At 43.5% G+C, this 25351-nt stretch overlaps 1 protein-coding gene across 3 annotated transcripts; it reads left to right on the top strand.

Moving 5' to 3' along the window:
- Positions 1 to 6846: 6846 nt before the first annotated feature.
- LOC109732015 (MMS19 nucleotide excision repair protein homolog) lies at positions 6847 to 18104 on the top strand. 3 transcript variants are annotated; one of them, XM_020291203.4, is made up of 21 exons: positions 6847 to 7164; positions 7551 to 7613; positions 7711 to 7765; positions 8243 to 8340; positions 10515 to 10673; positions 10764 to 10823; positions 11702 to 11890; positions 12002 to 12055; positions 12255 to 12341; positions 12447 to 13149; positions 13565 to 13938; positions 14026 to 14099; positions 14355 to 14457; positions 14584 to 15386; positions 16079 to 16154; positions 16243 to 16354; positions 16621 to 16697; positions 16774 to 16854; positions 17176 to 17255; positions 17457 to 17566; positions 17661 to 18104. In XM_020291203.4, the coding sequence occupies exons 1-20, from the start codon at positions 7087 to 7089 to the stop codon at positions 17473 to 17475; spliced, it is 3345 nt and encodes a 1114-aa protein (XP_020146792.1). In that variant the 5' UTR covers positions 6847 to 7086; the 3' UTR covers positions 17476 to 17566; positions 17661 to 18104. The 3 variants fall into 3 exon arrangements, with proteins under 3 accessions (XP_020146792.1, XP_073361479.1, XP_045086975.2); XM_073505378.1 differs by lacking the exons at positions 17457 to 17566; positions 17661 to 18104 and having other exon boundaries at positions 6857 to 7164; positions 13565 to 14099; positions 17176 to 17340; XM_045231040.2 differs by lacking the exons at positions 6847 to 7164; positions 7551 to 7613; positions 7711 to 7765; ... (1 more) ...; positions 10515 to 10673; positions 10764 to 10823 and adding an exon at positions 11306 to 11495.
- The last annotated feature ends 7247 nt before the right edge of the window (positions 18105 to 25351 follow it).

Genomic DNA, 25351 nt, shown 5'->3' on the forward strand with positions numbered 1-25351 from the left:
ATGAAACAATCAAACATTATAGATACGATCGAGACGTATCATGCGGCGAGGGGCGGCGGCGGCTGGTTGAGCGGGTGTGTAGTGGGTGAAATGAGGGCGGCGACCAGGTCTTCTACTAAGGTGGGGAGTTGACTCGGGTGGGCCAGTGCTGGCATGGGCCTAAAACACAACGCCATAGATAGTAATAACGCAAATAAAAAACACTAAGAATAATAAAAGACTTAACATAATAAAAGACTCAAAATTAGAACCGATAGTAAAGAAATAAAAGACCCAAAATGATAAATATACTAATAATAATGATGAAAAAATATAATATGAAATGTTTATTATTATTTTTTACTAGTATAATCATAAAATACTTTAAAAACTTGATAAAATAGAAAATTTATTTCTGGCGTAAGCAATCTATGGAACTAATATAGTATCATCAAATTACTACAGTAAGTAACATACCATGACATGGAGGTTAACATTCATCCATGTCAGGCGGGTCACGAATGGCATCCCGACGTAGGCATCAAGTGGGGAAAGTATGTACTAGAGGTTGCCCGGTTCCTCCTTGCTCAGCCTCATTCTTTGGGCATAGAGGGCTTCATCAAGTGGGATCTCGTCATCTTCTTCCTCCGAGTTGAGATAGATAACAACCAGCCTTGAAGTTTGTCTTCTGAAATAGAAGCTGATAAATTTACCCCAGTGAGATGCATGTGGGCGATGAAACGATCACATTCATCTCCTTCAATCTAGAACATCTTTCGTCCCTTCTCTAATCTTGGAGTTTGTCTTCTCAAGGAGAAGCTGATAAATTCACCCCAGTGAGATGCATGTGGGCAATGAAACGATCCCATGCAAAATCCAAGAACACCAAGACGGAAGCAAATTCTGGAAAAGAATTTTCTGGAAGGGGAAAATCTAGGGTGTTACATTAGTTACGGCATATGCAGCGTTGGAGTTTATTTGGTTAAACTAGTATTACAATAGTGTTCTGGACCATGGAAACTGGCTGCGAGTGATCTAGTTCATTTTCTTGTTGATTGCAAACCATGAAAGATCTTAACCTCTACAGATTAATGTTGGGGAACGCAGTAATTTCAAAAAAATCCTACGCACACGCAAGATCCATCTAGGTGATGCATAGCAACAAGAGGGGAGAGTGTTGTCCACGTACCCTCGTAGACCGAAAGCGGAAGCGTTATGACAACGCGGTTGATGTAGTCGTACGTCTTCACGATCCGACCGATCCTAGCACCGAAGGTACGGCACCTCCGTGATATGCACACGTTCAGCTCGGTGATGTCCCACGAACTCTAGATCCAGCTGAGGTCGAGGGTTTCGTCAGCACGACAGCGTGGTGACGGTGATGTTGAAGCTACTGGCGTAGGGCTTCGCCTAAGCACTGCAACGATATGACCGAGGTTGAAATCTGTGGAAGGGGGCACCGCACACGGCTAAACAATCAACTTGTGTGTCTATGGGGTGCCCCCTCCCCCGTATATAAAGGAGTGGAGGAGGGAAGGGCCGGCCCTCTCATGGCGCGCCCAAGGGGGGAGTCCTACTCCCGGTGGGAGTAGGATTCCCCCTTTCCCTAGTTGGAGTAGGAGAAGAGGGAAGGAGGAGAGAGGGAGAAGGAAAGGGGGGCGCCCCCCCTTCCCTAGTCCAATTCGGACCCAAGGGGGAGGGGGCGCGCGGCCTGCCCTAGCCGCCCCTCTCTCTCTCTCCACTAAGGCCCATTAAGGCCCAATAACTCCCCGGGGGGTTCCGGTACGTAACCCCCGGCCCGGTACTCCGGTAAATGCCCGAACTTACCCGGAACCATTCCGATGTCCAAACATAGCCTTCCAATATATCGATCTTTATGTCTCGACCATTTCGAGACTCCTCGTCATGTCCGTGATCACATCCGGGACTCCGAACAACCTTCGGTACATCAAAACACATAAACTCATAATACCGATCGTCATCGAACGTTAAGCGTGCGGATCCTACAGGTTCGAGAACTATGTAGACATGACCGAGACTCATCTCCGGTCAATAACCAATAGCGGAACCTGGATGCTCATATTGGTTCCTACATATTCTACGAAGATCTTTATCGGTCAAACCGCATAACAACATACGTTGTTCCCTTTGTCATCTGTATGTTACTTGCCCGAGATTCGATCGTCAGTATCTCAATACCTAGTTCAATCTCATTACCGGCAAGTCTCTTTACTCGTTCTGTAATGCATCATCTCGTAACTAACTCATTAGTCACATTGCTTGCAAGGCTTATAGTGATGTGCATTACCGAGAGGGCCCAGAGATACCTCTCCGACAATCGGAGTGACAAATCCTAATCTCGATCTATGCCAACTCAACAAACACCATCGGAGACACCTGTAGAGCATCTTTATAATCACCCAGTTACGTTGTGATGTTTGATAGCACACTAAGTGTTCCTCCGGTATTCGGGAGTTGCATAATCTCATAGTCATAGGAACATGTATAAGTTATGAAGAAAGCAATATCAACAAACTAAACGATCATCATGCTAAGATAACGGATGGGTCAAGTCAATCACATCATTCTCTAATGATGTGATCCCGTTCATCAAATGACAACTCTTGTCCATGGCTAGGAAACTTAACCATCTTTGATTAATGAGCTAGTCAAGTAGAGGCATACTAGTGACACTCATTTTGTCTATGTATTCACACATGTACTAAGTTTCCAGTTAATACAATTCTAGCATGAATAATAAACATTTATCATGATATAAGGAAATATAAATAACAACTTTATTATTGCCTCTAGGGCATATTTCCTTCAATTAATTCCTTGCTTGCACCGTTTATTCAGTTGTTAAATTCATTTTTAAGGATCATTGTTAGTTTAACAATGCTCCAGGTTGGTGTAAGAGATGATATTCTCATTGAATTTGTTGATGATGAAGCATCTATGAAACTAGGAATTGTCGTGTTTCAACTTGTCTTCTTGCTGCAAATGGAAACTTTATCTAATATTTGGTAGAAGGCCACTACTAGTTCATGGGTTCTCACCTAAACTAGACATATTTCATCATGTGGATTCTCACCGGTTGATGCCCACTTCTGCTCTGGTGCATGGATTCATGGCTTATGGCTTCATATTAATATTTTTTGCAGGTGAGATACAACCAGGAAAGGATGGGTGAGGAGAAGGCTACTAAGAAGAGCAACATCTACCCTATCCGGCCCTTTCGTTCTTCTTATCTTCTTTCTTGTTCGATTTGAACATTGATAATCTTTGTGTGCGCTCCTTGCCAAGCTATGTAAAATTGCGAATCAAACATGATGATGAATAAATTGTAATTCTTATAGGCTTGTGTATGTACTATGAACACCATATTATATGAATTGTACTCTATCCTTCACAATATAGTCTTTGTATGTTTTTTAAATCCTAAAATTGTTGGCTATGGCGGGTAGTATGAATTGCTCGCCATAGGTGCATGCAATAGCTGTGGCGGGCACAAATGTATGCCCGCCACTAGTTACTAATCATCAGTGGCGAGCCTTTGTTAGGAGCGGCGGGAGGTCAGTGGTGGGCCTGCCTGGTCCTAAAGCCTGCCATTGATGGCCATTTGGCATCCGCCACTGCTAGGCCTTTTCCTAGTAGTGAATGTATGCCATGTCCTAGTCCTAAGGTCCTCACATGTTTTTTGGATGAGGATTGATTCACTTAGGGTCTATCAAATGCTACTCTGTAACTGGGTAGTCATAAAGGTAGCTCTCGAGTAAGTCGTGAGACATGTTGCCAGACATGGTTGGCCCAGATGGGATTTGCCTCTCCTATACGAAGAGGTATTTTATGGGCCCTCTCGAGTCATCAAATTCGGAAAGCATGGTCGTGTGACTTGGGTTAAGTGTTAACCTGGTTTGGGAATCTGTATCACGGTTTCGAGAAGAGAGGTCAAGCTACCACAAGGGTGACAAGTACTCGCCTTGAGCTCGGCAACATATATCGTGAGGCAAAAGAAAAGTTGCATAAGACACATTGTCGAGGTTCACTTGATGACTTTACGCACACATAGGAGTTGACACATTCTGCTAGGAGCCGCTACCAACTATCGACTCGTGTCGTGTCCATGTGTATGTGAACCTATAGGGTTGCACACTTAAGGGGCAGCATCCCATTCGAATTGGATCTGAATGGAAATCGGGTGCAGACTCATAGTGAGCCTCAAGTGTTGAGCCCACCTCGGAGGTCTATATAAAGGGCAGTGGGGGCACCTCTTGGGGTTGATCTCTCTCCTCCCTCTACAGCCGCCGCCATTCCCCACACACCATGTTGCGTGACCAGACCTAGCAGTCCGCCGCCCGACACTGCTCCCCGTACATGTGGATACCTTGGAGGCACCGCATGTGTGGTGCTAGAATGAACCATTCGAGGGAACCGCAAGGAGCAATTCGAGGGATCCACGAGGAGCTGTTCGCGAGAGATTGGCTACACGAGGAGGAGATGGCTCTGCTAATCGTCTACACGCATCACCAACTCTACTACTCCACCGCATTGATTGTGCATCTAGTGGTAAACCCAATCCCTTGATCTATTTCCAACAGCATGGTCTCGGGTGCGCGGTAGAATTTGTTTATTTGGCCCTTGCATAGCGAGTGCGTGTTCCAACATCTAGGGATTGAAAACTGTTAAAGGCCAATATATTTGATTGAGGTGATATATATTATCCCTTTAGATGTTGAACATGTGGTGGTAGGATTACACCCTATTTATGATGTGGTGGTAGGAGGAAACCATATTAGGTGACGTGAACTATGATGCTTTTGGGTTTATGAATCATGCATGCTTGTGTTGCATATGTTTTTGGTCAAGTTTTGTTGCTTGTCCTGCTTGCTGAAATTTTGTTCCTCTGTCTTGGTAAATTAAGTGGTATGTGGTGTACTTAGAGAGGGTTCCAGGAGTCTACCGTTCATGGCAGACATGCCATGAATCTTCCATGAATATGTGAACGGTTATAAGTACATTTGCTACAAAGGGTTTGAGTCTAGAGAGAAGACAAATGATGATTACTCCAAGTTCGTACCCAAAGAGAAGAGCAATCATGGAGTAGGCAAGGTTACATGTCATATATTGTTTAGTGGGCTAAAGAAATTCATAATATTCATCCAATTCGTTGTCATTGTGGCTTTGCTATTATCTTAGCCCTCCTTATGATCACATGTAACATGCAACGATAACATTCGTTATGGTGGTAGTTGATAAGTTCCCCACGTCAGTTGAATGTGTGCAACCAAATACAATGTATTGCATCGGCCCAACCCAAATTCGGAAACAAGGGCAACCAAACACCCGGGTTAGTTTGTGCCCTAATGCAGCCTGGTGCTTTATGGGCCACCAAACATGTTGCAAACACATGACCCGGAAGTTGTATTACCCCATGCAGGCTTAATTGAGCCACTCATGCAAGAGGCCCAAAATCGATGCTAGCGACCAAACATCCGAGAACTGATGAGGAGTATATAAAACTTGGTAGTTGTTTCACGAAGAGCTTGCTTGGATAGTCTTCTACTCTTGTTCTTTTTTGGGAAAACCATCTTCAGGTTGGGATTTTTTCTACAAAAGGGAGAATGCAATGTCGTCATATGAGCATTTGTTGGACCTTTACCTTTTTTGATGGGGATCTTGTTCTCACGTTGGATCTTCCCAAGAGAGCAACTCAATATGGGAATGAACTGATGTTATCCATTCGGACATTGGTTCAGCCCAAAATTTCGAGGCTAATTAGTCTTCCAGGCCGGCTTTGTATGAAAACTGCATGAAGGGAGCTAATCACCATTGACCCATCAGGACGAGCACGTCGACGCGAACTTGGTTGCCCAAGATTGTAGTATGTGGTTACGATAACATATGCCTTCACAAATGTTTTAGTCTTGTGTTTATAGGACAGAGTTGACATATTATCCTAAAATGCTTTTGTTCTAGAGTTAAAATATGCTAAGTGGCTACATATATGCCTTGTTTCTGAACAAATAAACTCTAGACATGCTAACATGCTAAAATTTCCTACTGCTAAATGATGTTATTTGAAACGAAGTTGTTACTACTCTCTATTTTTTACAAACTTTGCATTAAAGCGGGTCGAACCATATTACCCAATGGGACATGAGACTAGTCGTCACTAGACCGTTGGGCCGACTCCATATCCATGAAGAATGCAGAGGGGCCAATGAGTACCGGGCCAGAGCGGGCCAACCCGTTTCCTTCCTTAAGAGCAATTTGATCATTTACACCATTTTTGTTGTGCTTGGGCCACAATGTCTCTTTTTACATTGTCATTGATAAAGTGCCTCATCTTTTTCTTTTCTTTTTTTGCAAAAAATGCCTCATTTTTTACTTTGCCTCTAGATGCCATAAATTTGAGGTATTTTTAAATTCAAAGGGTTTTGGATTTGACACCCAAAAAAGTGCTCGGGTCTTTTAGGTTCAGGCTATATGGGTTTGGGCTTCGGGTACCGGGTTTTATGCCTAGCCAGACCAAAGGTGGCCAATAGCGTGCTGTCCGGATAGCCCGTGTGCCCGGCCCGTGGTGGTCTTGGCCCGACACGGCCCGTTTACTCTTTTTTTAGATTTTCTTCAGAAACTAGATTTTTTTTATAATTAGACCCACAAAACAGCCCAGATAGGCCCAAAACAGCCCAAAATCAGGGGGCCTGGTGGCTAAACGTGCAGGTGGGCCTGCCCAGCACGGCCCGCTTATTAGGCGTGCCTGGGTGGGCTCTGCCGTCCTGGCCCGTTTAGGCCAGGCCGGGCCGGCCCGTCTGGCCAGGTCTGAGCCTGACCCCTTGACCAAAATCAGCCGAAAGCACGCACGCCCCCTTACAAAAAAAAGGGGCCAAAAGCACGCACGCAGCCTGGCGGAGGAGTGTCTCCACGCACGCTAGGTTAGCGCCGCCGCCGCCGCCGGCCGCCTCCACCCGCCGCCGCTGCGGGCCTCCTGCATCCGCCTCCCCGTACGCCTCCTCCGTCGCCCCGTCTCCTTCACTAGCAAAACCTTAAACCCTGGAAGCGGAAGCGAGGCTTCAAGGCCACGGCTCGTACCTTGCGGCAGCAATGGCGAAGGTCCCTGCCGGCGAGTGGGTCCCCCACGTTGAGGCCTTCGTTGACGTCTCCCGCTCCCCCGCCCAGCACGTACGGTCTCCCCTCCCCATCCCCCCATTACTGTTGAGGCCTTCGGTGCCTTTTTGTTTCATAAATTCTGTTTTTGGCTCGCATGGTTCGCTTGGAACATACACCCGCTTAACAATTGACGGAGTCTCATTCACTTCATTTGTAATTATTGTGCGATTTTCTCATAAGAATTTAGCTAACGGGCAGCACCTATAAGCTTAACTGACATAAGCTCCAGTGTTGCAGGGGCTTCTGTATTTCTTACACAATTTGGTACAAACTGCTATTTGCTTAATACACGGGGCAAATGTTGTCATTGCATAGCTTAGTATGCTTGATTGATACACGCTATCCTTTGTTATTTTAGTTTCTTGTGGACGCTAATGCTGTTATGTGGTGTGCAACAGTCTGCGGGCGTGGATGCTCTTGCAGCCTTGGTCAACAAGGACAAGCTGACGCTCTTCGATTTGGTATGTCCTGGTTTCCCGGAGATCATATATCACTTTGCTCCATGGTTTGGCTAAGGAGGGTAGTTCTTTATAGATCTTGTTGGTGGTATCGTTTCAGGTGTCTAAGATGGACATGTATTTGACGACAACAGACCACATTGTGAGATCAAGAGGTTTCTTTTACCCCTCATTGCATATCTTTTCCTCCCATGCTGTTTGCCTCTCTATTTTAGATAGTTTGCAAATTTGGTAATGCAAGTAAAAGTTACGGTCTACGCCAGGTTTTAAGGCTATACAGGTGACAGTTGCTCTTCGCTGTCAGCACAGTTCGAAAAAAATGCATAAGTCAAGCTTTCTTTCTTCAGTGAAGATTATTGTGGATTTCTTCTACTAAAAAATGTAAAGTCGTACTGTGCAATAGAGAGACACATCCAAGTACGTCCGCACATTGGTAGCTAGCATAACACTTCATTGGTTCTTGGATGGTTACATTGTTGATAAAGAAGAACCTTTTGCAACCATTGTTTTTCATTTTCTGTTCTGCAAAGTCATTTCTGCATAATAGATTTAAGTTCAGCGTCATAATCTTTTGCTGGTACATTCATAGTTCCCTGCAGTTTGTTAAGGATATGCTTCTGTTTGTTTTGCAGGAATACTGCTTCTGGGGCAAATCATGTCTCACATTTCATTTAAATGGTTAGATGTCAATGCCATCACAACATTGTCAGACTTCTTTATATCAAGATTGGTAAGTTTGACTTTGTGCATCATGGTTATTTTACTTTTGAAGTACGTAAGCAGTTTCTCAAACACTAGTCTTATGAGTTCTCATTTGCACCTGAACTAAATAGCAAATCTTACCTTCTGGTCTTGTGTCCTTATTGGAATTGTAACATAGAGTGACATAAAAACCCTTGGGAATAAGGTCATCAATCTGGGGAAGCTAATGGCTGTAGTAATGTTGACTTATTAAAGTTCTTACCATTGTTTTTAAGGCGGTAAGGCGAGGCAAGGCGCTGGGGGGGCGCCTCACCGCCTAAGCGGTAAGGCATAAGGCAAGGCGGACGCCTTAGAGAGTTCTAAGCAGTAGAATGAAGTAGAATTTGGTAGGCAACTAGGCATACACACTACACATCTTGCACTTGCTGCTGGTTGTAGAGCCCATATAGGATCCATCCTCTTTGCACTTTCTCTTCTCCCCAACAGTAATCAGGCATTATTCTAACCATCCAGGCATCCACTAACCACTATAAGAGAGGCAGTGAGCAACCAGCAAAGCAGCTAGCACAAAGCAGTGAGCAACCAGCAAAGCAGGAAGCAATGAACAACTGAAAAACAGCAAGCAATGAACAACTTAACATGGAAGAAACAGAGCAGAGGAGGGTGGGGGAGAAGGGGGAGGGAGAGGTGTTGGCTCCTTGCTGTTGCCTGTTGCTGGTTGCTGCTGTACTGAAGAGGAGGAGGATGAGCTACTGGAGACGAGGAGGATGAGGAGCTGCTGGAGAGGAGGGGAGGAGGAGCTGTTGGAGAGGATCTGCTGCAGAGGAGGGAGCAGATCTGCTGGAGGAGAGGAGCCAGAGAAGGAGGAGGTGTGTGTGGATTGGGGGTTGTTTCTCTCTCTCTCTTTCCCCCCTCTTACCTGTTGGCGCCAACAGCATCTCTGTTTCCCGCCTAAAACTACTTCCCTGCCTGGCTGGCAAGCTCAAGGCGTCCAATATGGACCAAGGCGCCAACCTGGACGCCTTAGCAGCGCTTCAGACGCCTTAAAGCTTAAGGCGGACGCCTTACTCAGGTACCTAAGGCAAGCTGGACGCCTTGAGCTTGCAGGGCGCCCTGACGCCTAAGCGTCGCCTAGGCGACGCCTTACGGACGCCTTAAAAACAATGGTTCTTACACTACAGCCTTCTTTGCGATGATTAAATAGGCCAGTATGCTCTGTCTTTGCCTTGACACTCTAGAAACTAATGATTACATGTTTATGGCAGCCACATCTTTGATTCGAAGGTTTAATTTTTAGCAATACTAAGCTCCCTGTTGTGGAATACAAATGATTGAATATGGGTAGGTCTTAGGTTTCCGAGTTATAAGTTTTATTTTTGTATGGCTTACATGTATCCAAGTTGTTAAATTTTTGTGAAAAACCATTGTTCGAAACGTTGCGCACAAGAGTGAATTTGGCTCTTCTATCCTGCTAAGATCAAATATTGTCAGTAACTTGATTTGACATAAGAAAGACTTGGGCTGCTTGGTATAATTCCAAAGTTTGGCTTGCCAATGTTTGGGCAAGCCCAAAAATTGGCTACCAAATTGTCTTGCCAATGTCTTAAAAGCCTTGCCAACTGGCTAGCCAATTTTTTGGCTGCAGCTGTATCCCAATGGGTTGCAACCCAAATATGTCATCATTTTACCTAGCAGGCCGTGGGATATTGTTGCAACATCTTCAGTTTGATATCTCCAAATAAGTGATGACTTAGGTGGCAAATAAGCAGTTCACCTGGGTTTTATATTTAATTAAAGAAGAAAGTTAGCAATGAGCCCGGTCCCAGGTTACATATAGTCATCAATTCATATTAAGTTAGTTTACCCCTAAATTTGACTCCAGTAATACTTTGTAAAGAATTCTCACCCCCTACAGAAAGTACGCCCTCCGTCCCAAAATGTAGTGTCAAAAATGGTCTTACATTTTGGGACGGAGGGAGTACATTATAATGTTGATATAACCTTTTAGTTCGAATTTTCTATTACGAAGTTTTTGTCTCAAGAAAATATCCAGTGAAGCAAATTGTTCTTCAGAAGACCCATAGCTCCTATTGAACTGCAACGTTTGTTTAATGCCATGCTATTGCTTTGGTAATCTTTACCCTATGGTGACCAATTGGCCACCCTTCTCTCATTACTCGTGAACTTCGTTTTTGTCTTCAGTCAGATTGGCAAGCACTGCGGGGAGCTCTTGTTGGATGCTTGGCTCTATTGCACAGAAAATCATCTGTTGGCACTATTATGGTTGCTGATGTCAAAAGACTAGTCGAGGCTTTTATAGCTGATGTTCAAGTACAGTCACTTGCAGCTGCTGACCGCAAGGTTGATTTGAATCTTCAGCACAAATATGCTTAAATAAAGTTAGATTTAATCTATCTATTGATTGATTTTTCATCACTCTCTTCTTTCTAGATGTGCTTTGAAATTTTTAGCTGGATACTAGATCATTACCCAGAAGCTGTCAAGACAATGGTATGATACTTACTCAATCTCTGGACAACTATAGATCACACCATCATCTCAAAACTGTATTAGTAGTTATCATTAAGTTAATCCTACATGTTAACCATGCCTCTTGCATGTTCTAACTTCTAACATGTTACTAACTCTAGTTAACTGTGTATGTTCGGCGCGTCTATCTAGGAGGCGCCGAAAGTTAAGTAATATTCATTGTAATAAGACCATACCCATTCCCGTTACGTAGAGTAGTAGTATGTCTATCCAACTGGGTTAAACATTGTTCAATTCTATCAAATAGTACTTAAATTGGTGCCTCCCAGGTTTGCACACTGGATAATTATAGTGAAATGGAGGGAGTAATTTTTTGTATCATCGTGATTATTTCTTGATGTGTTTGCATTTCCTTATCTGGCAAGCATATGTTATCTGTTGCATTATGTAATGCTCTGTACTGATTGGTGCCTCCCAGGTTTGCACACTGGATAATTATAGTGAAATGGAGGGAGTAATTTTTTGTATCATCGTGATTATTTCTTGATATGTTTGCATTTCCTTATCTGGCAAGCATATGTTATCTGTTGCATTATGTAATGCTCTGTACTGTTAACCAAATCTGGCGTATTGATGTTATCATGCTTGGGGTAAAGTGTGACAACCTTCCAATATTATTGGAAGAAAAACAAGGTAATAAATCAAGCATAGAGGTAGAGTTGATACTTGATATGGGTAGTTTGGTGGTGTACAAGTATTCTAGAATGGATGAATCTTCATTTCCAAGCCTCTGTCATGGAGGCTGGTTTTATATATTATTTTGTCTGGTTATTTACACCTCTCCTTGATTTATTCAATCACGTGTTCATTACCAACACAAGTTTAATCTGTATGCCCAGGATGATGAATTGCTATACTGGATCTGTCAATCAATCGATGAAGAAAAAGACCCAGAGTGCTTGAAGCTTTCTTTTCATGTGGTGGAAGTTGTCATGAAGCTGTTTCCAGATCCATCTGGTTTCGCAGACCAATTTGCAAGTGACCTTTTTGAGATTCTGAGCAAATATTTTCCTGTTTACTTCACACATGTATGTTAATGAACTATCGTGGCTTCCAAAACATTTTCGTTTGTATGTCATTCTGCAACTTAGTAGTTCTTGACATTCCTTTCTCCAATATGGTATCATGTATATGTGCAGGGAGCCGGTGATAATTTAGGTGTTACAAGAGACGAACTTTCTAGGGCATTGATGGTATGACCTTAGTTTTTTACCTGATAGATTATTTCAAAGATCATTCAATTTTTTGAACTGAGCATATGGCTCGGTGCTATAATTATTTGTCAAATGCGACTATGGAGTTATGTGTTATATCACCTTATCATACTTCTAAATGAAAAAACGTTTCTATTATTTTACTTGTGTGGTTAACAACCTGTTTAAATATTTGCAGCATGCCTTTTGTGCAAGTCCGTATTTCGAGCCCTTTGCCATCCCATTGCTTCTAGATAAACTTTCTTCCTCTCTTCCATTAGCAAAGGTCAGCAGCTTTAACTTATCTTAATGTTTCAAGTTCATCAATCTAACAAAGTGAATACCCTCTTTGATTTTCTGCTAAAAATTCACATGTTAGTATTTTGTACAGCTTGATTCCTTAAAATATTTGGACAATTGCATTCACTGCTATGGAGCTGATAGAATGGTTACACACGCATCAGCTATTTGGTTTAAGTTGAAAGAAGTGCTTTTTAGCCTTTCTTCAGATCAACTTTTATCATCAGGGTCACCTAAAGATGCAGAGAATAATAAGAATCAAATAAAATCAGAAGCTGAACATTGCTTGAAGACTGCTGTTACATATATACATTCTCCGGATAGAGATATTTTCATCAATTTGATCTTGTTGGATGAGGATATTGTGAATAACATCCATTCTGTAACAACTGAAGAGAAGTCCATCGATAGTTCATTGCAAGCCCTTGGAAGTGTCGTTTCTATTCTTGCTGGGTCATCTACATATTTGTGCACTAGAGTTTTTCAAGCACATTTTAAACGCTTGGTGGATATTTTGGGAAACTCAGCTGGTTTTGATTCTCAACACCTGAGCATCGCCAATGGATCATCTCCTGCTGCTATTAACTATGGAGCTCTCTATTTATCTGTTCAAATGCTTTCATCCTGCCGAGAAGTCGCTGTGGCATCTCGAGAAGGCGTCCCAGCAGAGGAGTCCTGGTGGCTTATCTTAGAGGAGAAGCTGGATCAAATCATCCATCTTTTCGGAAAATTGCTGACTATTGATTGTCAGCCTACCCAGTCAGCGGTCAGAAAAGAATGTGTTTCGTGTGCTGGTATGTTGAAGTCTCTTTAATTATGACTTGCCACATACCACATTTTGTCCGACAACATGCACCTATTAGGTGCTGTCACAAACTCACAACTATCTGAACTTTCCTAATCCATGTTTGTAGATTTTGCTTAAGAGAACTCCTCATTACAAAAGGTCGTGCATCTGGTCTGCAAATAGACATGCTGTCCATAGCCGTGCTCTTTCAGTCTACATATTATTTGTCAATAACTCTTTAGCCATTTCTAGAGATTCTAGTCTATATGGTCTACCTTATTCATTATGGTCGTGTTTTAGTTCCAAATATTTAATTGATGAACTCTTAATTTTTATTTTTCTCTTGTTGAATTTCAGTGCTTTAGAATCACAGAGGATCAACGTCTATCCTAATATGGTTGTTTCTTATAAATTGTTTGCAGTGAAGGGTTTGCTGATACTTGCAACTATCCCGGAACAATGTTCACTTCTACTGGAAAATGCTTATGAGGATATTCTGCAGATGCTTACCTTAGTAATTACAAGCAAGTATGAAAATGCACATTTCTGGAGATTATCATTGAAAACATTGACTAGCATTGGCTCATCTGCTGTGGAATTACATGCTTCTAAAAGAGAAATGGTTTACAATAGAATTGTTGTCGACAAGATTATTTGTTTGGCTGAATCTTGTGATGCATCGATGCCTCTGAATCTAAGACTTGAAGCATGTTTTGAAGTTGGCACCGCTAGTGTGAACTATATGTTAAGGGTTGCCAGATCACTTGAAGAAACTGTCATCAGAAATATCTCTCAGGCCTGTATCGAATCCCCCTGTTGTCTTCTTATTTCCTGCAAATTGCATTTTATAAGCAACCAAACTAATGTTTTATTGATCCTGCAGGTTAATGGAAGTATAGAATGTGCGGACTATGTAGCCTGTCTGATTGATTGTTACTCTAGTCGTCTCCTTCCTTGGTATGCCAACTTTGCATTCCAGTATGTATTGCTGTATCAACAAACATGGATTACGATTAGTCTGTAATCTTGAAACATCTTTCTCAGTTTGTGCAAACCTAACTGTAAAAAAGGTTGCACATACTTGACCAATTCGATAGCTGAAAAACGTTACTGGTGGCATGCTTGGTACCTGTGCCCTGTACTAGCCTTTTGACAGGATATATGTTAGCCAAGTATCATCTTCTCTCTGAGTAACCATCTCCATTATGGCAGGTTCTTTACTTCCGGTGGTCTCAATGAACTTGCTTTGAGCTTTGCTCTGCGTCTCTGGGATGAGATTGGGGACTTGGTTACTCTGGATCGAATCATATCAGAGGTGAAGCTCCATCAAACTGATTTTTTTTGCTAATGCAGTTGAATTACTGGTTCTTAGGTATATATCTGGTATATGACGCATAAATCTGTACTGTGTAATCATGGAACACTCACTTTTCTCTCTCAGGGTCTTCTTGAGTCACTAATGATGGGAATGAAGTTATTAGTCGGAGTCTGCACAGAGGAACAACAGTCATTGATTGTTCAGAAAGCATGCGGTATAGTATCATCGATGCTGTCTCTCCCAGTGAAAGCATTGACACACCATCTTTTGTCTGTTGACGAGTTAGTTCCTGCACACTCTGTTCAAGATACAGCTCTTGTGTGTATGCTTTCATCAGTCATAGTTGGTCTTTGGCCTCAAACACCTGTACCAGAAATGATGATGATGATTAACCTCTTTTCGGTCTTTCTACTGAATGGGCATATACCAGCTGCTCATGCATTAGCTTCTATTTTCAATAAATATCTACAGAATTCAGAGTTCTCACACGAGATTAAACTGGATAAAATACTTGATGTTATTCTTGGGGGATGTTTCTCAATTGTATTACCCAGCAGCAATTTGAAGATGTCTCGCTCTTCTGCTGCCACTTCGGATAATGCTGACTTCTCAGACAGTTTGCCTGGAAGCATAGGTTCAAAGATTGATATCTTATGTGGCTTGGCATGGATTGGCAAAGGATTGCTTATGAGAGGAGATGAGAAAGTGAAGGAAATTTCAATGTTTCTTCTTAAATGCCTCTCATCAGAGGCTTCTCTAGCATCAGCTGCAGCTGATGCATTCCATGTGATGATGGGTGATTCAGAAGTCTGCCTAAATAAAAAGTTCCATGCAAGAATAAAGTTTTTGTATAAGCAGCGTTTTTTCTCAATACTGATGCCAATTTTTCTCTCTAAAATTAAGGAGACCTCAGAGCTGACAACAAAGTAGGTATCAACATTCTCATCACTTTGTATTATATCTGATTTGAACCATACACATTTGTATATCATGTTTCTGTTACTTTGCGTATGCATCAGCAGCATCTCCCAAGGGTTTAGCTTAGTTTATATGTGGACATATCTGTTCTATCAATTAGCTTGGACACTTTTGTGCATTTAATTTTGATTCGTCCTCCGTGAAATTCCCAAGGGTTTAGCTTAGTTTATTTGTGTACTCTGACTTTAAATACCTTTGTTCACATTACACGTGTAAGCGAAAAGAAAGCAATGTGATGACACCGTTTCGGATATCAAGATGGTAATGTAACTTATTTTTCATGATAGTAAACCAAAATGAACCGTGGCATGAGTTTAGAAGTCAAAGAATTCTTTATACTATGTGTGCCTTGGAGGAAAAAGACATTTGAGTTGCCACATCAGTTGAATACTGCAATTTTGTAACCTCAGGACTAGGTTGCATCACTTTATAATTTAGTTCCATATTGTGCTTTTCCTCATTAATTTTTATCATCATGATTTATATTTTAGAGAAAAATGTATTTTGATTAAAAATATTGTATAGCTAAGTGATGGTCTGATGCCAGTTTTAGTTCAATTGATGAACTAATCCTGTAATTTTAGTGATTTTTTTATTTGTCAAATGCCTTGAAGCAACTGAAAAATATCACCCACTGCAGATTGGTGATATATCGAGCATTCGGACATATTATTTCCAATGCTCCAGTGTCAGCAGTTATAACAGAAGCCCATCAGGTTAATTACTTCTTGATTGAAGCATGCACAACCTTTGTCAGGTCAGAGCATACTAATTGCCCAATTGCTTCACTAATTGTTTTTTCAGATTTTGCTCGTGATGGTTGATATCTTAGCCAAATTGAGCGTGGATAATCAGGATAAAGATCTAGTGTATAGTTTGTTGCTTGTTTTATCTGGAATGCTGATGGATGAAAAAGGTGATATCATTTACTTTACTCCATTACTTCCATAAGTTCCTACTTAGTAGCCATTAATTCAATAAATTGTGTTTGAGGTGCATGCATTGACTACATCCATTCAGTTCATTTTCTTTTGTTTATTATGTAAATTTGACTGGTGTATGCTGCGTTCTACCTCCGTCAATTTGAATTAAAACCATGTCAGTTATTTTGGGACGGAGGAAGTACTAAATTCCTGATGGTATTTTTTTCTTCGGGCGCTAAATCTTGTTTGTCTTATGCAGGCAAAGAATGCATTGTGGAAAATATCCGCATCATTATCAGTGTACTTGCACAACTTGTTTCCTATCCTCACATGATGGTACTTAAGAGTTTTTCATATTCAGTTCCACTTGTAAGATCAGCATGTTTGACAACCTTTTTCCTTTCTCCTGTAGGTTGTTCGGGAGACTGCCTTGCAATGTTTTGTTGCCATGTCTAGCTTTCCCCACTCAAAAGTTTATCGCATGCGGCCACAGGTCAGTTTTCTATTTATGCAGATGGTTGTTGAGAATATGCACACAATACGACCTTTAAGACATTGAGTTATTATTATACTGTGCTTTTTTTTAATCATGGATAGCACTCCCCTTATTGGTGGAGATAATTAGGTCTCATGCTTTAACTGCACACCTTAGAACATTATGGATAATTGAGATGGTATATATCTAACTTATGACTAATTTCTTGTCGTTATTAGGAACTTAGGGTGTCTTAATATCGCAACTGTTGTGAAGTAAGAAATGTTTCCTTCTGAAGGAATAAAAGAGAACTCATTGCAGAATGGTATATTCTTGCAGGTCCTACAAGCAGCAATCAAGGCTCTTGATGATAAGAAAAGGGCTGTTCGCCAAGAGGCTGTTCGATGTCGACAAACATGGTATGAAAACTATATCCTATTTCTGGGAGTTCTTGTGCTATTCTGTGGCAACATGAACCACCTGATGTAATATTAGGGCAACTAGCAAACGATGCAACTTTATGCCATTTGAATGAAGTCACCATGGTGGCTTTCCCTCAAAAAATAAATAAATCCTTTACGGGCCTCAACCTTGCCTGACGAGTTGTTATTTTCCTGCAGGCAATCATCATTTGCTTAAGGTAGTCTTTCTCCCGCCACTGCATGATACTTTGGAATTAGTCACTGAACAGATCATGTTAGAGCTTGATAAGTATTGAGATGTGTGATAGGTATGTCATTCTTCCATCTTTTTGGTTGTTTCATCTTGATTATCCCCTTAGACTTTTCAGATTACTTGATTGTCGGCGCAATGCATGTATACAGGCTGTGGTAGCCCGTAGGGTGGTAGAGGACAATGCGGCTCATTCCGCCTATGAAATGCTTTTGGACTGTAAGTTCTGGCGGGAGGCGAGTTCTTAGGATGAAATTTGGCGAACCACAGTTGGATGGTGTATGTCAGTGCATTGGGTTCAAAATCTGGCTGACCGCTCTTCCGTTCTTTTTTCCTTGTATTTATCATGAATGGCCTAGGATCATAGTTACATTTAGAGGACCAGTTCGCGAATGTATCTCCGGTTCTCCTCACTATGCATTGCATTTGTCTCTCAAGTCGGGAGAATGCAAGTCAGATATGGCCCGAGTACTGATTATCATGTAAAGAGTTGTTCAACATACCGAAATAGTTTGTCTAAGCCGTGAGTTCCCTAGGTATGCTCAGCTATATAACTATATATGATTATGTTCAAAGTCTTTCTTCCGTGACTAAAATGTGATGTGTTAAATCCAACTTGCCGAGTTTTAGTTAAGTATGTCAAATCATCAGGAAGGTTTCATGATCCGCGATGCAATAAGTTGATCCATTGCAAACCGGCAACAATTCCCATTATAAACTGTTCAGCCCAGACGTACCTGTTCCTTCCCCTAGACATCGACACATTTTTCTGTACTGATGTTTGGAATCAGCGTTTGGCGTGGCAGCACCCTGATTGTCATCTCTAGGAGTCTGGCCATGAAGATGATGTCGCAAGGTACAGTGAGATGGCTGCTGTGACATCTGTCGTAGGTGGTGTGCCTCTTGATCAGATTCTCCATGACGTAGATGATGAACCCGGAGAAACCAATGCCGAGATGCACCCGTGCATGGTCGTGCCGACTTTGCCCATCGGCAGCAGCATCGGTATGTTTGAAAGGGGCAAGTTCCTGATATACTGAGATGGTGTTTGGCTGCCCCACCTGTATGAGGCTTGTAGAGCATAGGGTGAGGCAGGCTGCGGACCAAAAAAGCTCATGGCCCCTCTTCACCGTCCCGAATGTGTACATCATTTTGTTTTTTGGAGGAACTTTCAATCTATTCATCTTCAACCATGACAGTACAACAAACACGAGAAATAATAAGAATTACATCTAGATTCGTAGACCACCTAGCACAACTTGTAGTAGACAGTCGGAAAGTCGTCGTGCTAAGACCCCATAGGACCAACACACCAAAACAGCAACCGTCGCCAATGAAGAGAAGCTTAGATCAAAAGGATCCAATGTGAACACATATGAACAATGACTGGATCCGAGCAGATCCATCAAAGACAACCACAGACCGAATCCCGCGAGATCCGCCGGAGACACACCTCCACACGTCCTCTGACGAAGCTAGACGCACCATCGGGACGGGGGCTAGATGGGGAGAACCTTTTTCCATCTTCAGGAAGCGGCCGCCATCTTGTCTTCCTGAGTAGGACACAAACCCATCGTCCCTTAAGTAGGACACAAACCCTAAGGCCACAGGAGACGTGACAAATCGGCGGTGCCGCCAATGGGAGGCAGAAACCCTAACCGCCTTTCCTTGGAGGAGAGACAAAGGGAGGAGAGACGTATAGAGCAACTCCGACAGTTCCCATAAACTGGTTTTATCTTTAGAGGACCCAGTAAAAGAGGTCCTTTGTCCCCGCTGATTTACGGGAAGATGACCTTCTCGTATCTTTTTGGAGGGGAGATAACCGCCATGAAACTTCCACGCGCGAGCCGCCGAACACTGTCGCCACCACGAAGCACTGTTGCCGTTGCGCCACCACGCCGGCAGGACGCTATGCCGCTGCCGCTGCTCGTGCCAACCCCGCAAACACGCGGCCCCTCGCCAGCGGCACCCGCCCCGCCGACGGTGGCCACCACTGACCATCGGGCCCTAGAGGAATAATAAAATTTTGTTTAATGAAAAAAAAAAAGATTTACGGAAAGAAGCTTACAGGAACTGACAAAAATTGCTGCCAGAAAACTTTCCCTAAGACTTACGGGAAGCCAAAAGAACTGGTTTCAGGGGAAGTTTTGCGGGAACTGTCGGAGTTGCTCTTAGGTTGAAGATCATCATGAATGTCAGCAATGCTGCTTAATACGGGTATTTTCACATGAAGCTCATGCTAAAAAATATCTATTCATGGAGATTTGTTATATTTTGGTCCTTTTGTGGAGAGGCAACCCAACCCAACCGAGAATCTTATCCAAATGGTGAACAGGGTGAGGAGGATGAGGTTGATCGGATGCCGATTGCAAAAACAACACTGCTCCGCAATATAAGATGAATTATGTATAGTTCAACATGATTTTGATATACCCAAGTTACGGAGTTGAATCCAGCAGATCTTGGGTTCGGCGTCCCAATCTGGTAGTCTTAACTAGATGTACAGTAGATGGTAACATAACACAAGGGGACATCGATGTTAACCAGGCTCCTGCCCTCCCGAAGAGGTAAAACTCTACTGTCTTGTTTTGTTTGTATATTGATTGTGGATGGGGTACAGAGTACATGTTAATCTACCTCGAGATCGTGGTGGCCCATGATGCATACAAGGAAGGTTCGACAAGACTTGTCATACAAGATATGACTCCTCTCCTCTGATGTAGCCGACTAGGCATTACTAGGGAAAACTTTATACACAGAGGTATAGCAGTAGTGCTGGTTAGAACAAAGCGCTACTGCTACTTAATAGTAGCGCGTGTCAATAAAGTGCGCTACAGCTATGGTTGTAGCACTAGCGCGTCTACATGTAAAAGCGCTACTACTATAATTCCCATACTATTGCCGGTAGGCTAGGAATAGTAGTAGCGAGGCTACAAAAAGCATGCTACCGCTAAGTGCCTTGTAGTAGCGCGTTTCCTGTATAGAGCGCTACTGCTAAAAAAAGAAAATAAAATGGAAAAGAAGTAGAAAAGTAAATGAAAATGAAAGAAGTAGAAAAAGAAGAAATGAAAAAAAGAAAATATAAAAATAAACAAAAGAAAAAGAAAAATAAAGGAGAAAGGCATAGCAGTAGCGCTTGTTGCCACAAAGCGCTGTAGTTACTATAGCAGTAGCGTGTTTTATAAGCCCCCGCTATAGCTACATTCCTTAGATAAAAAGAAAAGAAAAAGGAAAATAAATAACTACTTCCTATAGCAGTAGCGCGTTTTGGTAGAAAGCCCTATAGCTAACTTAGCTATGGCGCTTTTTGCCTACCAGCGCTACTGCTATTTTGACTTAACCCCGCGCGGGCTCAAAATTCTGCTAAGTCCTTTCCCCCAATTCCCCATCGATCTCCTCCATCGCCGCCCCTGCTCCCTTGCCACCGTCGTTCCCTCTCTGGCCCTGCCCCACCGGAGCCGCGCGCCGTCACCGCCACCGGAGCCGTGCGCCCTCGACGCCCCTGCCTCCGTCGCCGCCACTGCCTCCGTCGCCGCCAACGGATCCGCGCGCCCTCGGCGCCCCTGCCTTCGTCGCTGAGCACCTCCCCGCCACCGTATCTCCCCTCTGTAAGCCCCCCGGCCCCACCCTCCTCTCTCTGTGCCTGTTCTTCCTGCCATGTTTTTCAGTAATAGTAGTAGATGTTAATTAGTAGTAGGGTTCATAGATAATGTTTCTTAGTAGTAGTAGTAGATGTTAATTAGTAGTAGTGGTGGTACTAGTTAACTAGGGCAGTAGGGTTAATAGTAGAAGTTTTTTAGTTAGGGTAATAATAGATGTTAAGTAGTAGATAATGTAGATGTCAATTAGTTCAGTAGGGTTTAGTTTTTGAATCGAGTTTGTTTAACTAGATGTTAATTAGGGCAGTAGGGTTTAGTTTAGAGTAAAATTTAGTTCAGTAGTTAACTAAATATAATTTTTAGGAAAAATTTGTATATGCTTAACTAGGGCAGTAGGGTTAGGGCTGTAGGGTTTAATTACAAATGTTAAGAAAGTAAGATTTAACTAGATGTTAACTAGGGTAGTAGGATTTAGTTTAGAGAAAAAATCAATATAAAAATATAAATTTCTATTAGTGCTGCAAGTCCAGTAGATTCTTAATTTTTAGTGAATTTTTATTTGGACAAAAATTTAGGACATAATTTGAGTTCTAGGGTTCATAATTTTTATTAGGAAAAAAATATGTAAAGGTTCTAGGTTTCTAGGGTTCATCCATCTATATTTGGTTTTTGAATTGAGTTTGAGAGAGCATGAGATTTGTGTAGATTTTCTTGAAGGGTCAAACACTAGGAGATGCAAATTTGAAGTGGTCATGTTATATGCAAATTCCTCAATAGTGTTTGCTCATATTTATCTACTGTTGTAGTTGCTCATGTACATGTTCTTAAGTGGTCCTGTTATATGCAACATTGAAGTGGTTCGATTGTGCCCAAGTGGCCTTTTGTTGTATGTAGGGAATGATTCCAAGTGGCCTATGTTTTGCCAGAATGTTGATTCATTTCCGTTCTGACAAATTTCAGGCGCTCTATTTGTCCAGTTTGTAGCAAACGTCATACCGAAATTTTCCATGAGTTTTGGCATGACTTGTGCTACAAACTAGGACATATCGAGTGCCCGGGATTTGCCGCAACAGGAATGAATCAACATTCCTGCAAAACATTGGCCTTTTTATGTCATTATTCATTTTATTAGGTCTAGAATTAATTGACTAGATTTAATCCTAGGAAACATGGCTAGCAACGATGAAGGACAGGGTTATGGTGATTGCAATGTCTACGTGGCGGCAGACGCCTATTTGAACCTCTTGATGAGCAACGGTTGTTGCAGGGCCCACCTGTCACATCCGAGACTGAGACCGACATCGAGACCGGTGCCGAGACCGGCGCTGAGACTGACACCGGCGTCGAGACCGGCACCGAGACTGGTGAAGCCGGTATAGAACCGAAACCAAAGAAGCAACGACGCCCAAACCAGCTCATCACTACTAGACTGGTGGTTACGGAGGTGGACGATGGCAATTTTGAGCCAAAAGAGCCTGCGGAAGCGCGCGCGTGCTACGACAATCAAATAGGCTGCATCCTATGAGCAACCGCCACCATCAACGATGTGAAACTAAGGAAGATACCAGATATGAAGCAGTCCCTCCTAACGAAGCTGCACCAGGTGTTCTTGTTCCTGGGCCGGGATGAAATCAAATATAAAAATCCAGATAAAGACACGACAATGAAGAAGATAAGCAGACGCGCCATGGGCAAGTTTAGCGGCGCGTTGTCTGCCTGGAAAGTAAGGGTGAAAGCAAGGATCATCTACAAAAAGGAACCCTACTCCGAGATTGTAAAGGATAATCCAACAATTACGAAAGAGCAGTTTGAAATATTCAAGGCGGCTTGCGTTGCCGAAGCTGCCAAAGAAAAGTCGGAGTACATGAAGGGGCTTCAAAAGAGGAACATGGGGTGCCACTACCTCGGAAGCCGTGGTTACGCGGGGAAGAGGTCCATATGGGCCAAGGAGGACGCGGAACGCGAAAGTCTGGGCATCCCAGACCCCTTGGCGGAGTTCACCGTCCAGCAGGAGCGTGACGTCCTCAGGGCCTGGTACCATTGGGACCCAGTCAAGAAGGTTTTCGAGACGGACGTGGTCACGACGGAGTTCATGAGACTGCTGGTAATTTTTAATTTACTCCCTAATTTTAGCTTCTGATCAATTCGACTGCACATTTAGTCACTTCTGTAAACGATCCTTGTTCCTTTTGCAGAGAGAGCAGCACAGGATCGCGTCCGAAAGCGACTCGCTGTCTGAGGCGTTGGCGAGGCCCAAGTGGGACACCCCATTCAACCGGGCCTTGAACATATTGAAAGGACTCCCGGTGGACACTCGGCCGTCGTATGGACGCGTGCACGACGTCGGAGACGGCGCCACCTGGAAGAAGTACTACCGTGAGACCACAGAGGAGAGAAAGGAAAGACGAAGGTTAAATGAAGAAAACGTCGACAAGAAGGTTGCGATTGCGGTTGATAAGAAATCAACCGAGACAGTCAAAGCCGCGGTAGCTGTCGCAAAAGAAGAAATGGCAGCTTCGTATGGTGTGTTGATTTCGGCTATTGTTAATTGGAGCAGGCAAAATCCAAATAAAGAGGCAGCAGACTTTCTCCTTTCTAACTTTTTCGGGAGCAGCTCGACTAGCGTTGCACCAGCACCTGCTCCCGCACCGGCCCCCGCACCTGCTCCTGCACCGGCTCCCGCACCCGCTCATAGCAGCCCGTCCTCCGTCTCGGACGTGCTCGGCGGTGCTTTGTCTTTGGCTGAGCTCGACGCCCTCACGGTATCTGTCACACCGGCCCTCTTCAATATATGTATAATCTCCCGTTTCCGTTGCCTTTTGGATGTCTCACGTCGCAGACATGTCTTTGCAGGCCGACGTAACCCCGTGCACCATACTGTACATCATCAGTGGCCAGAAGGTGGACGTGGGGAAGGCGACGATAGTGAAGCCGAAGGAACAATTGTTCCACAGCCAGCCGATCCCCCCCTGACGTCTTCAAGGTTTCCATGGCTAGTGTAAAACCGGGCCACGAGAATTTGGCTCCTCCGGTACTAGGGGGAGATGACGACGAGACCCCGCGGCGGCTTGGCGATTGCAAGCATTGGGTCCTGTTGTGGCCGAAGAGTCTGCTTCGTCTGGAGGCGGCCGGGAACACACCCACGACCACACAGCCTGAGCAAGGTATGAACATCAACACCCCACCTACCCAATTAGCGCCGGCTGTCATGCCGGGTGGTAATGGACGGGGTGAGGAAGAGGCTCCATTAGTCGCTAGTGACGTCGCCACCGTCGAAGAAGCAATGCATGATGCCATCGACGAGGATGACGATGACCCTCTACGGTATCTCAATACTGGCGCCTATGACGACGGAGGATTGATGGCTCAACAGTATGAGTACTCAGGGTTTGAGCGTGATGAGTTGGTGCCTGAATTGCCGGAGGATGAACGTATTATAGACGACCTTCCAGTGCCAAAGAAGCATAGGAAGAGACCGAAGAAAGGCAACAAAGCTGCTTCTAAGATCCAGCCGCTTCCGCATCCTCGGGTTCAAGACCGTATACTTGTCATGGGTGCGGCGAAATACCATATCCCCAGTGAACCGATCCTACCTAAGGCAGCGGTAGAGGCTATATACAACAATCTCAGGAGACTTCATGACGATGTGTTGCGTAGAGAGAAAAGCCTGATCACCTCGCAAAATCCAGGATACCCGCTCTACGTCGTTAACGTGCCACAAAAAAGGTTGTACATCGACACATTCCCCGCGGAAAAGTTCTTCCTTCGATTCGATTACATCTTCGACATGTTTCACTTGAAAAAGCTGAATTTTACGTTTGTTCGCCTTTTTGCCTTGTACATGAACTATATCATCAGGATTGAGCAGATACCTTATATCTGTGTCGCTGACCCGTACTTCATGCACGAGAGCTTCGTGGCAGACTACGAAAAGCACCGTGAGGTGTACTTATTTTGCGCAGCGACGGGCGCGCCGTCCTCATCGTTCTTTACCCCCGATTCTCCCACACTCTTTACTTGGACTCGTCGAAGAACATGACAAAAAATGATTACACCCACATCAACTCTGTTATGGACAGTGCTATCTTTAGCTACGGCCTACGAGGTGGAGAGATCACGACCAGGAAGACAAGGAACCGCAAGCCCGCCTTCGGCCATAAGACCGACTTCTGCTGCATCCAGCAACCGAGTGGTACTCTCAGTGATGGATTCTATGTCCTCCACCACATGCTGGAGTACAGACG

The sequence above is a fragment of the Aegilops tauschii genome, chromosome 7 (genome assembly GCF_002575655.3).
Source record: "Aegilops tauschii subsp. strangulata cultivar AL8/78 chromosome 7, Aet v6.0, whole genome shotgun sequence".
NCBI lineage: Eukaryota > Viridiplantae > Streptophyta > Magnoliopsida > Poales > Poaceae > Aegilops > Aegilops tauschii.